The following is a 14,322-nucleotide window of genomic DNA, read 5'->3' on the forward strand; positions in this document are numbered from 1 at the left end:
ATAGAATGATCTTTATCGCGTCGATGCATTTTTCTCTTTTTTGCGCTATAATAGTGATATCGTTATAATAATGATATCGCTATAATAGTGATATCAATGTAAAACTTCATATACACGAGTAAAATACGTGATACGAAATTTCAATTGTGATATATCCCCCTTTATATTTTATATACTAGACATTTTTAAGCTCAACTATACACTTTAAATACAATCGATCGGAGTGTGTAAAATCTTTATAAAAATAAAATAAATAATCTGAATAAATATAGATATACTAATATTATAGTTAGTCAATAAATTATTATATAAGATTATGAGGCACAAAACGCTCGCGAAAAAATCTTTCTAATGATGTAAAATTATTGTCGCGTGCACAGTGTAATTTATACACGCAATTTTCTCTATTCATTGATCACAAGAGATCGAAAATACTGTGTTCGATTATAACTTACAGCGTAAATGAATTTTTTTCTACTAAACTAGGTTTTTCTCACCTCATTGCTTGTTGCTTGAGGACAAATAGAAACTCGAAATGTTAGATAAGTATCCACATCTCCAAACTGACATGGATTAATTAAACAAAATATTACATAAATGATCATACTAAATTCGACTTGAGATTGTTTTATAATTGTTTTATGTTTTCGTGATACTTCTTACTTTTCTCGAGTGCTTTAATCTTTTGTGTATCGTGTACATAATAGCAGGTGATTTTTGCAACATTATTCGTGTAGAGAGGTATCATAAAAAGTCTCAAGTCTCTAAGTATTTAAAAACTAAAATTAAATGATTCGTATGATCGTGATCAATGTTATTGAAATATAGTAAGAAGAAAGTATCGAGTATAACAGATATCACGTAGTAGAATATTGGATAATCGTGATATGTAGTTGTCTCGAGATTCATTTAAGTTGAACATTGGACGATCGATTCGACTTAATATCTACTTTTTTCTCGCGCATGAAATCAAATACAAACACGTCATGGGATGCATTTTCGCGCAAAATCATAATTATGTATGTATGTGATGGTGAATTATGACGGCGAAAGTCGATGGGTTAATGATGACGCGATTTTTTAATTTTATTTTCCTCTTTTTTTTCTTTATACTATTATATCTAATGCATCACATTGTATCATACTATTGAGAGAGAAGATGGTGGTGAACATATTGAATGTGTCAATGATGCGAGATATTCCTCGATAAAATCGATTGATATTAATATCAACCCGCTTTTTGCTGTGGAGACATATTTCTAAAATTGTTGTTATCTGATATATGCAATAATATATCGAAAAAATTCTCTTTTTATATATCTACCACCTTCTTTCTCTCTATCACCTTAGAATAGTAGAGCATCCAGTTGCAGTTGCGCCAATTTTCCGAGATAGGAGATGGGGAATCGTCGTCTGGAAACGTCCCTTTACTCGACTTCCGGCCTCGTTGTCTTCATTGTTTTCTTCCATATTACGTTTTCATTTCCATTTTATCCATGTTTTGTTTTAAGTGAAGGCTTATTTGAGCTATATTATCGATACCGTTCATACAGTTAAGCAACCATATGTAATCCCGCAAGGTACGGAACGTCGCGTTAGACCGCATGTCTTCTCCTCGATATATTAAAGGCATTCTACTTCGCTCGATATTCTGCAGCGGTATTCCGTATTGTACCATGGTTTCTTGTATTTGACAGAGAATCTATAAAAAGAAGCATCAAAATATTAGAGATAATTGGAATATAGAAAGTAATATGTAAGAAAATATATTATGAATCTTTTGATAAAAGAGCACCTATTAACCTATTAACAAGAAGATTGCATTTCAAAAATATTTATAGAACTTTTAATTTTTTTTTGAGTCTATAGTTACTAATTTAAAATTGATATAGATCATTGTAAAAATATCAAGTGTCTTCCAAACATGATGCACCTCGAGAATAAATATAAAAGGCAGAAAATTTCAATATAGGATAGAAAAATATGCGCGCCGAAAACTATTCATGATAAATAAAACGGCAGTTTAGTCTTTTAATGATATTTATGACTTAATTCAATCGTAAAACGTTCGCAAAACTTGACAAAATGCTTTTTATCGCGTTTATAGTAAGGAGGCAGAATAATTTATATCATTGATGCTATTGTGACAATCATGCAAAGCGATTCATTTTTTTACAGCGTAGATTACGGAAGAGAAAATAGAAAATGGAAAATTTGTAGTTTAGCTTAATTATTTATGAAGATAATAGATTTGATCTCAAAAATGAACTCACACTTTGAAATAATACTTCAATATGCACGAATTCCTTAACATGGTCGAGACCTAAGATCTGCTGGTCCCAAATACTCTGTTCCAAACACATCATGTACATCTGTACATTTTCATACATCGTAGTGAGAGCCGTTTTATACTGAAAATATATCAGTTATGTTATCAATCAACTATCTAAAAGTGTATATTTATTTGTATCTATATATCGCATCACATGCTTCGTAAAAATATATACTTCTTAGAGATTGTTGTATATTATTATTAATCTTTTTTTATATATTGTTAATGATAAAGAAGAAGCGACATAAAATAATGTTATCGATAATACGTACGTCTAATTTCTTGAAATCCTCCAGGTTCCATTTAGGCAGCCATGGGTAATGTTGAGTGTCTCCAATTTTGGCGTAGTTATTCAAAGCGTCCCCTATCTGTAAAATTAAAGAAGAAAACTGTGGGCGTGATTGGGTGCATTGCTACGCACAAAAATTAAGCCGCAACATTAAAAAAAGATGCGGAACTATCAAGTTTCTTCATCGTCATTTTTTTAATACGTAAAGCCGTGGAAATTTGAAAAAAATTATTCCGCGTAGGCGTGGGACGCTATTATTATATCGTTCTGCATATCTCTCATATTTATTACGCACGAAAGTTGATTAAGGTATATAAAATGATTCGAAATATGCCTTAGAATAAACATATAATTTACTGTTTCTATCAGGGTCATCTTCGTTCAATCGCATTTATCATATATAAATGCAAATCGTTAATTTTATTTTTTCTTTATTTCTATATCACACTTTTTTATCTCACTCTCAATTTTATTTTCTTGATAAAAAAATCTTAAAAAAAAATACGAATATGCGATTTCGAAAACGCAAAGATTTGGCTACTTTCTCTTGAATAAAGTGATGTATCTCATCGCTTGATATTGTCACTTTGTGAGAGGAGAATCATGGATTGGCGCAACACGCTGCTGTTATTGTATTTCCAGGTATCCGTCAATTATGTCAGCACTGGTGCGAGATGTACCGGATTCGCGTGCTCGCTCTAATTTCTCGCGGTAGCATAACGTAACTCGACGCCACTGAATGTCAGCATGAGTTTAGTCACCGATTACACGTCGTGCAACACCTTTTACACCATCAGTCTCTCGATATCCCTCGTTCCTGGTATAATGAAAACAGGCAGCAGGCCGTGCGAAACGGACGTTGTCGAATGAGGCAGCTTGCGCCGATTTCTCGACGTGGGAGCGCACGCGTGCCAGAAGCGGCGGCACGCTCTGACTTTTCGGGAATACCGGGATGATGGGTCAGCTAACAAAAGTCAGCTTAGTCCTCAGAAATTACTTGGAAACTCGGGCGCCGGGACGCGCTAATTATCCCATCAGGGATCGCTTACATCGAACGAGTCATTGTGAATCACCCAGTGAGTTGAGAAGTGCCGCTGGGAAAACTGAGGGAAACATGCTACCGTTTGCGTATACTAGAGATCGTTTCTCGTACTTCGTTTCGATCCATTATGATGTGATTTCATGTAGAAGATTGTTTCAATGTATCTATTTCAATGACGAAAATTAATACAAGTGTTATTCCAATAGTTTATATCATATAAAATGAAATTTTATCGTATAATAATTATGCATAATGATTATGTAATATTTTGCGCTCGATGCGTTCAGCCCTGCAAGCTTTCGAAGTGTGAGATAGGTCATTGGTCTCTTATTATGATAAACAGTTATGATCAACAGTTTGATTTGAAGAATCAAACAACCGTCTAAAAGACGGACATCGTGATATTAATATTCTCTCTTAATAAACGGTATCTAATGGAGTTTATATGCAGAGAAAGATGATTCAGCATCATTGATCTTATATTTTGAAGTAATTGTTTTTGACACAGATAACGCATCATATGTACATCATTATCTCAGGCAGGAATGGCAATAATGATCGTATGATACTACTCTCATGACCTGCAATGCGATAATACCTTCGATCGCAAACAACATTCCTGAGAACTAACACTGTCAAAGAATCACATGTTGCGTAGCCTGATAAATCATATGTCTTCAATGTCTGTCCTATGTAATGCATATAATGCCATGGCAGAAAAACAAGTTTATGAACTCGCATGTAGGTTGATGAACGAAAATAGCGGCACGCCTGAAAAATAAGTATACATGACAAACGGATTTCGAAGATACGACAGCGGCGCGCGAGGGTAACTCATAGAAAGGCGGCATCGCAGTAGTCATTCATTAAATTCATTCCCTCGTTATAGCATGTTCGATCTCGTGTACCTGCGGACACTCGTGCGCCGATCGATGATCGGTCCTTCTCACGCCCCGGTCGTTACGAAAGCATCCAGAAGGATACAAAGATATCTTTTCGGCCCATCACTTTGTATCAAAAAAATATTAAATACGCACGGTGGTCGGCCACCGATTGCGTCATCAGTCGTTATTGCTAATAATACCAATAACGATATCTCGACCGCAAAGTTTTCTAAACGTGTAGACGTATAGGTAATGAGAGATTTGATGGGTAATTAAATGAAATTTTACGATAATTTTGTGCAAGCAATCCTCTAATAAATACATTAGCGAGACCTACGTGTCTACCTACGCGTAGAGCTCTCCGCTAAATCTACGTTTGCCTTTCCTTCTTTCAGGTGCCGAAAAAGAACTCGTTTTCATCGTCGCGTTTTATGATGTGTTAGTTACATTCGCGCGTGACGGCTCTCATTCCGCTTGAATATCGATACTGTGGTACAATTTCTCATTTTGATGCGACATCAAGGATGACACGTAAAGTTATAAAGATCATTGATCTTTGTTTCACGCTCCGAAGCGTTTAAATTTTCCTTCTTTGCACTTTTTCTGCTACGAGACATATAAATACGAAGGAATTGCGAGAGCAAGAACGAGCAATGGGAGAAGTGATAAAAGCAAGATAAAAAGGAAAGAATGAGAAGAATTGTCGCTAACAACCACTGGCGGCGGACAAATCTGTGGCGCGGGTCTTTTGTGCCTCGTAAAAGTCTCGTCGGCCACACTGGGACCACACGAATAATCGTAAAACCGAGCTGGAAGCTGGCAGGAAGTAGGTTGGAAAGAATAGGTACGGTCTCCGCGCGCGGCGCTGCCACGAGGACCCGTCAAAATCAATTAGCCTTTCAGTCTTTCTTCTAGCGCGGCTTCATCATTGCACCGCTTATTAGAAGTTATAAAATTTCGGTGTGACGGTGATTTCAAGAGTCGATCGAATGCCTCGCAAGTTCGACACATTCTACGAATGTAAAGAGAGAGAGACCGCTAAAACTGGACTTTTTGATCTAAATATTCTGGTAATTTTTTAATAGCATCGCGCCTTAATTGAATAAATCATTAGATTTTTTCTGATATAAAAATCGTATCATATCTAAAACATCCAAGCAAATTTTTTTAGAATTTTTTAAGAATAGAGATTAAGAATTCGCGATCGCGACGATTGAAAAATATGTTATTGCGCAAAGCAGCGACGCGAAGCAGAAATCGAAACGCAGCATGGTAGAAGAAATGTGTCGTATCGAGACGAGTACATGCACTGGCAGGTTGTATATCCGGTCTGAGTTTTAGTATGCAGGCGATGTGCCGATGTGGCGTGCCCGTCCGAGGCGGAGAGGGGCAGCTTCCGATTCTGATTTATTGGAATCCTCCGCTTCCGATATTTTATCCGATTCCTTCACGTACGCGATGCAAACACCGTCCGTCGCGATCACGACGGATTGCGGACCGCCGAATTCGACTTATTAAGTTGTACACAAGGACGTACGATGAACTGTCACGACGACGAAACAATGAAAGTTTCGCGATAAACGTGTAACAGAAGAATGAAATGTACTAGAGCCATAATCGAGGCTTTAGTCCATATAATAGGGCAATTATAAATGTGCTCTAAAGATTCTCAATCATCCCGGAAGCTTCGCAGAAAATTCTTTTTCCAATTGCGAGAGACCGCGAGACATTTTTGTGCAAATTTTCTTCGCGTTCGCGCCATGAGATGCATCGATCGTTTCCGCCGTTTTGCTTATATCCTTGACTAATCTAATTTTTCCACTCAGTAGACAGTCTAAGCCGATAACCGATAACGAGTGTCGGAAGATGAAATCATACTGGACCACTAGACAGTATGTCGCCGTCGATATCAAGTGAGAAAGGCGCCCCTGAAGCTTAGCCTCGACGCTCACGACAAGGAGAGGAACCTGACTCTTGTCTGCTCAACTATGACTTCACTCTTTTTCCATGTGATTCTTTCTATGTCGCAAGTAGCGAGGCATTTACACGTGTGCAATTTATTGTCTTTCCTGTCAAGGGTAAGAGCGTATCGTATTATGCGCTGACTTAGAAAACATCGGCATCCAGTATCGCTGTGCGATGATGTAACGGGAATATTTTCTAGTCGCCTTCGGCCGGGGCTTCAGGGCGAGACGGACCCTGCGGAGAGGTATAAATACCCTTTTTTAATGGACGCGACGAATGTTAATTTACTCGGTCATATGTTCGTTTGGATAAGTAAATACTATTTGCGCGAGGGAAAGAAGATTTTTGGTCTTAACTTGTTCAATGATCATGGATCTTTATTTCTGAATATCATTATTTGACAAAATGTAGCCATTTAGGAACTAATGATTGTTTGCTTTTTGGAATTAATAATTTTTCGCTTTTTGGAAGCTTGAGTTTTCTTACATTGTCGTAACATGCATAATAAAGAATTGCGGTTCTAGATTGCATATAAAAATTATCTTGAATAAAAATTATCTTTTTTGAAAGAAACAAAATTTCGCATGCGAAACATTGCCTTTGCTTCTGCGGTCTTCAAGTCGGTCTTTTTTTTAATCGTTTTTAAAGAGAAACCTTGAGAAATCGCTTCGATCTGGTGCGTGATTTATTATCCTTGGCCAAAGATAATAAGGTACGATTGGTTGGGAAGATTCTTTCGAAACAAAAATTTCTCATGATCATATGTATTTATCTGTCTCATAAAATCGATCACATATTACTTTTGAAATTCAAATCGCAATCGCAATTTTTTTCTTGAAAATAACTGTTAATAATAAAAGGTTAAGTTTCGTAATTCAATAGAGATATAATAAGTAAGGAAGATTTATTTATTTTTAATAAATAATGTGTGAAGATAAATTTTTTTATATTTAATGTATTTTATCTAAATGTCAATTTTTTTATATTGCAATTTAAAATATAAATTGTACTGAAAAATTTCTATCATTACTTTTAATTCTTATTTTTATTAGTAATAAGGAAAAGAAAGACCTTAATAACGCGCTTTCAATCACCATAAAAACGTGACATAATTCACAAGATCGAGATCTTTTTCAGAAGTCTATGCGACTCATGAAACTACGATCAATGAACGACCGGAAGTACTACCATAACCACCTTCCGTTTGAAGTTCTCTCACTCTATCTGTTCCTCCCCCCTTCCCCAGGTTTCTAGAAGGCACGTTAGTAATTATCCAAGCATTGATGAGTTTAATATTAAAACTTTCGATATATATAGTGATTTTTTTTAATCCGCCAAAATGAATGACAATGATAGCACACGAATAGAATTCTCGAAAAGGATGACGATGGGAAACATTGATTTTACGCGAAATATAGATTTTATTACTTACAAAAATCTTCATGAACTCTTTAGTGCGTACTGCTGCACTTTCCGATAGGAGGCGTATATTTTCCATAAGTTCATCATATCTTTGCGGAGCCTCTGTGAGGTCTTTATCCAAAACATCTTCAGAGTCTACAACACTACCACAAGGTTCCACCCATGGGGGGGTTTCAAGCAATTTTCTGTAAATATCCTCTCCTATTCTTACGTTTTTGTCAGAGTTTATATACTCGTCAACATGGAACGGCATTGGAGCACTGTGTACCGACGACGTTAGTAGAATCACAACTACACAACTGGACAACCAGGATAGTCCTGAAAATAAAAATGATTATGTTAGATTTGTCGGCCAAACGATTTTTATGCTGTGGGTTTAAGTATCGATCACAATGCCGCTATTGAATTGTGCCCTTCAATTTTTTTAATATTAAGAGATTACAATTTAATATTATGATATTTAAAAATACTTTTATTTATTCATATATATGAATTATATATAAATGTATTTATGTAATTATATATGATATTAAATGTAATTATATATGATATATAAAAATACTTTTTTTTATTCATATATATGAATTATATTGTAATTAGAATGAGGTCGACGAGGAATATTTCTTTTCTCATTCTTTTATTTTCATATTGCTGACAAGGCATTTTAATGTATGTATGAGATACAATAGGAAGTTGTATAGCGATCCTCGAAACAGTTACATTAATACAGGCGTGGCGAATGAATGTCGCAAAATTGAAGTTGATCATTTTGCGATGAAAATTTAACTTGCGTACGGGCATCATTAACGGAATTAAAAAATAAAAAACAGAGATACAGTTCAATAATCAACGATTTGACGTGAGAGCCTGCGTGAAATTATCATCGAGCTTCCGGCTCATCGAGCCCTTTACTCTTCTCTGTTTCCACCCTCCGGGATTCACTCGTCGATAGTAAGCGCCTAAATGGTAGATTCCGATCGGGACCGTCTTATGATCATCCGGCAGTTTCAGGATCACCGCTCATCGAATTACGTGCCCGTGAATTCGTCGTCGCATTATTACGCGAGTTACGACCCTTGATGAGGGGCCTCGGATCACGTGCACCGATATGACGACAAACCATCAACGGTTGCGTACGCATTTGGACGATATATAACGACAAGAAGCTACCGCATACGTGTTGTCTGCATTTAATCCGTGCCTCCCTCTTGGCCACCATTTTAAAAAGGTTTCAAGTGCATAAGTCGAGCAGATATTATTGCGAAATGTAATTTCAATTTAAATCGTTTCTTGTACGACATGACACATTTTACATTTGTAAACATATTTTCGCGATATTTTATCTAATTATCTAAATTTTCACATTAAAATCTGTCTTTTAAATCAAATATGATTTGGAAAAATTATACGTGTACGGTCACCATAAATTTGTATCGTGAAAAAAATATTTTTTCTTAATTAATTTTTTCTATTATCATTATTTGACAAAAATTTATCAAAATATTTAACAATATCATGTCTTGCAAAAACTTATAATTATATATGAATAACGATATTTTTCAAACAAGCAAAAAAAACCGTATCAAAGTAGGGATATCGAAGAGAGGTGAAGATTCGAGTATCAGATTAACTTGTCGCTCTCGACGAGATGAATAGTCGCGCGACCAAAAACCGGAGGTGCGTCGTGCCATCCATAGACGCTAACGAATTTAATTTTAATGTGCGTGAACGTATGATGCAGCGTGGCCAGCGGACGCGACGTACGAACAGAGGGAGACAGAAATGCAGACGGAGAAAGAGCAAGATGAGGAGAAAACGAAGAGTGGGACGGGGCGTAGGGAGACGCCTCGGACACTTAACGCATATTAATGAGCGGCTCTTAAGTGCGTTCTACGTTGCGATGAGAGAGCAATTTGCCGTAGGGAAGTTTGCGCCCTAAACTGACAACGCAAAACCGTGTCGGTCAACGGCGGCGACATGTTGCCATAACTTTCGACGCAAACATGTCACTTCCGATACGTTCGAAAATGCAACGATCCGCTATTAGTTTACAGAAATAATCGCGAGGATGTGATAAACGTTAATTGTGCGTTCTGAAATTTGTATCAGATGGATATATTACACAATCAATTACGATATGCGGAATAAAAAATACACAGGAGACGAGAAGTCATAATTTCTTATACATATATACATACAACTTGAAAAAGGTATTATTGCTGTTGCAATGTATGAACACATTTCGATTTACTATTTGTTTCTGTTTCCGCAGTTAATTGTACACAATACACGATGGCGTTATTGAGAAAAATATCTGTTTTTGTGTTTTATTTTTGTTAAAGGAAAAAAATAATATCTTCTATCTACGACAATTCTAACGGAAGGCATCCAATTAATGATGTTCGCTAATGATGTTAGGAGAAACATGTACTTACAACGAGCTTTTAGTCAATATTTAGCACGAACAGGCCTATATCGAGAAATGGTCATTGCAAATATTTTTATCGTGTCGCAGAAAAAAAATTCACGTAAATGGTCCACGTAAATGATCCACGTAAATGATCTTAATGTCCACGATTGTATTTCCTTACTTGTCGCTCATAAACATCATTTACTTTCTCTTATTTCTTTAATTATGCTATCTCTCTTTTTTTCTTATATTTAATTGCTATGCAATTAATCTTCTATGATCGGTTAAATTTGTCGACGGAGAAAGCCATACGAAGTAAAATAAACTTTCAGACAACTTCTCATTTTTGAAGGGAAAAAAATTTAACGGCAGCCAGCTGCTTAGAATTCACTCTTATATTCGTCTAATCGAAGGGAACGTTGCGGATTTAATTGTACTTTACTAAAACATGTCGATATATGATCGAAAAAAAACTTCTTGATATATACTAATGCTATGTTCCTGCTAGTTTCCTTTCATTATAAATGAGTTTATATTGAATACAGTTTATATTGAATACTTTGGAGTGAATTTTTATAAAGAAATGCATAAATTGAATTTTTTTATATATCTGTAAGACAAAATATGCAGCACGCAATTTATAAATGTTTCGAAATTCTTTTACTCTATTTATTGTCATTCGTGTCATACTTTCTTACGAGTTTGACGTCATTTTCGAGCAAGCCGATGAACGTATTAGTCATCCGTCTTGTAACGGTCCTCCTTATCGATTCCTCATTTACAGGTTTGCGGATCTTAAATCTGTATGCGCTTTATTCATTATTTTATCTACTTTTTAAATTCAATTCAAGATATCTAATTATAGGGCTCTAGAATTTCTTCAAATAAATTTAAAATACGCGCCGAGTATACAGTTATATTTGCTTTCGTCCGCCCACCTGTTGAATCTAGTGGGATTCCTCTACAGGTGGTTTAACCCCAGCTCTTTCACAAACTCTATTACAGGTTTATCTTTTGACTATCTGCCAAATCATTTTTCTGTTGCAAGATAAGAGATATGCAGTGTCTCATAACTTATTATGAGGTGTGAATACAGAAAAATTTCTTGTAATAAAGCAAAAAAAAAATAATATAAATTTATATGAAAAATGCTAGTGAGAACTTAGTATTATTTTTGCATGATGATGAAAAATAGCAATCCATAATAAATTGATGGATACACACACACACGCGCCGCGTATCGCGACCTACCGCAACGCACTTCGATCCATGGACGCGAACGGAAGAAAAGAGAGTAGCGGGTCGGGTGTAATGGGGTATAATTGTCACGAGCAATGCGAGGACAGTGCGTCATTACCGCATTTTTCATCGTCTTTCTTGCTGGCCGACAGCAGAGATGCGCTTTGCACCGGTGTTCACCGGCTTGCGAGCCATACTTTTTTCAATGCGGCCGCGAGTTCTTAGGAATTTCGATGGAACGCCGTCGTTTAGCGTCGTCGTTGAGGTAGGCCCTTGTAATATCGGCGACGGTATGCGGGGAAAAGTGTAAAAGAGGGTAAAATGATAGACAAGTTTACCACCTGATAAATATTTCGTGGCTTTCAGTCAACATATGTTGATTGATAAAACGACAGAAATTATGACGAAAAGAACTATACTTCAAAAATGTGCAAGTTGAAAAAATATGATATAAATTTCGTTTATAACGAAAAGAAACGCACAGCAGTATTATATCAAGTAGAAGTTTTCTGTCATATGAAATGATTTTACGAAATATAATAAAATCCGCGACGTTCCTAGGTACAAGAGTAAATTCTATAGGCAACTATCTTAAATCTTAAATTTCTTTCTTCTTAAGAATAATAACTTGTTGTCTGACAATATGCCTATATTTCATCTTGTATCTTTGTCTCTCTTGACCAAATTAATCGATTATGGAAAACTGATTTATTTCCAAACACTATCTGCGTTTAAAATTTAGAAACAATTCTAAATATATTTTGTATACAAAATGTATTCCATATTATAAAATAATTCTGATTAAAAACATTTACAAAATAAATTTTATTACTATTGACAAATGCAATAATAGATAAATGTTAACGGACACATGGAAAAAATGACACAATATTATATAAAAAAATTGTAAAACTTATAATTTTCATGAGCTAATAAAAGGAGTATGTAATCAACAATTGAAGAAAATCAAATCAAGTATATATTTGTAGATCACAGTATACTTAAAGATCGACATATATTTTCCAAGGGTACTTGTCAAGGGACGTTCAATGATTAAGATTCCAAGACATAGGTTTTACCGCCAAGTCATAAGTCGATTCGGGTATAGCTTTACGAGTCACTCGAATTTTTTGCTTATCAATATCAGCCAACTAACAAAATTTTTTAATTTATTCGTTTACTAATCGATAATTCTAATCGGATTATTGCATAAAAAAAAGATTTGTTGAGTTCTATAATTTTATTGAGTAAATATTTTTTACGTTAGAGAAATTCCTAAAGATCAGCATATGAGTGTCTTTTTTCTTTTCATGTTTTTGTTTTTTTCTCTTATTCTTTTGCTTGATGTTACAAAAGATATTAATAATGAGCAAGGAGTATAATTGACAGGCTTGATGCAAATAAAGCAAATCTTGATATGATTTCCAAATCAATTCGTAGAAAGCCTTGCAACCGGAAAGAGGATGCAACTTTTATATTGTCAACGACCACGCTGTACGAAGATAGAACAGTATAAAACAGCCGAAATATTGTTGAAATAATTACATAATACTATTATGTTGCTACTAATCTTAAGTTAATCAATGTTTAGTTATGTTATATCAATGTTGAGCATAGCAACATAATAAAATTATTTTTTTCATTTGTCAATTAATATCATTGCTCGACTTATATCTCGTCTTATATTATTGAATTATTTCAATACATGATACTTTTATCTGATCGTTATTCATTTTTAAGATAAAAATTCTCATTAATTCTTAAAATCTCAATTCTCATTAATTCGTACGTTGAAGAAATTAAAATTTAATTATTTTTATAATAATGATTTTTTCCCCAAATATTATTATAACAGTCAAACTTGCTCCATGATAAACACAATTGATGATATTTCGACTTACTTAGCCACGTGGACAATATCCTGACGAACGTGATGAATGCAGTACGAATCTTCTGCGCTTTTCGATCGTCGTAAAACGCCGGCATGAGATGCGAATTATATGGTAAGTGTCTTTTATCACAATTATTTCCCGCCGTTTTTTTAATTGTCGCTTCAGTGCTACGATTATTCGCAACGATATCATCCTGGTATTTAGGCGGCAACGTTGAGTTCAGTGCATAGCTTTGCACGGTACGGTCAAGGACCCGATGGGACGTAGTCCTCTGATCGCGGGTGAGTATGACTTCCATCGTTTGATCGATCATCACGTTTTCCACAATTATAGTGATATAACACTATCACTCTAGGTGTGCGCGTCTCTCGCGTCAACGATGTATGTATATGAATAATAGATATACACGTGCGTTATATATGTATATATATATATCTATATATATGTATGTATATGTATGGATGCCGAGGATGATGCGTGTGTATATGTATATATATGTATATATATATATATATATGTATTTGTGCTCCGATGTCCTGTCGTCACCGATTCCGGTCACTTCGCCGAGGGGTTGTCACACTTGAAAAACTGTGCGCACAGAATCACAATCCGTTTGGCACTGGTTCGAGACACGCGATACACTCATTCTTATACGACAGGGGGGAAGGGGGGTTGTGGGATCCCGAGAGAGAAAGAGGAGGGGGTGGGTGCTTGACAAGGTGGCGGGGGTACTTAAGAAGAAGAGAAAGAATCAAAAGGGTACACCGTTAAGGGTGGCTCACGTATATGCTTTTCTTTTTTCTCAGCTTTCGATTATCCTCTTCGCACCGTTACTTTTATTCCTGCA

The 14,322-nt window shown here is 35.5% G+C and overlaps 1 protein-coding gene across 1 annotated transcript; it reads right to left on the bottom strand.

Moving 5' to 3' along the window:
* Positions 1 to 276: 276 nt before the first annotated feature.
* LOC105250427 lies at positions 277 to 13,858 on the bottom strand. Its single transcript, XM_025408261.1, has 5 exons — positions 13,485 to 13,858; positions 7,945 to 8,252; positions 2,605 to 2,700; positions 2,274 to 2,411; positions 277 to 1,702 (listed from the first exon to the last, which is right to left on the bottom strand). The coding sequence occupies exons 1-5, from the start codon at positions 13,786 to 13,788 to the stop codon at positions 1,472 to 1,474; spliced, it is 1,077 nt and encodes a 358-aa protein (XP_025264046.1). The 5' UTR covers positions 13,789 to 13,858; the 3' UTR covers positions 277 to 1,471.
* Between the last annotated feature and the right edge of the window lie 464 nt (positions 13,859 to 14,322).

This window comes from Camponotus floridanus, unplaced genomic scaffold (assembly GCF_003227725.1).
Source record: "Camponotus floridanus strain SB8 unplaced genomic scaffold, Cflo_v7.5 scaffold1, whole genome shotgun sequence".
Lineage (NCBI taxonomy): Eukaryota > Metazoa > Arthropoda > Insecta > Hymenoptera > Formicidae > Camponotus > Camponotus floridanus.

Excerpts from the sequence above, each read along its gene's own strand:
- LOC105250427 (XM_025408261.1), bottom strand. The coding sequence starts at position 13,788 with ATGATCGATCAAACGATGGAAGTCATACTCACCCGCGATCAGAGGACT. Across the intron at positions 8,253-13,484 it reads GATATTGTCCACGTGGCTAA|GACTATCCTGGTTGTCCAGT; the intron begins GTAAGTCGAAAT and ends TTTTATTTTCAG. Across the intron at positions 2,412-2,604 it reads AGGATTTCAAGAAATTAGAC|TATAAAACGGCTCTCACTAC; the intron begins GTACGTATTATC and ends ATATATTTTCAG.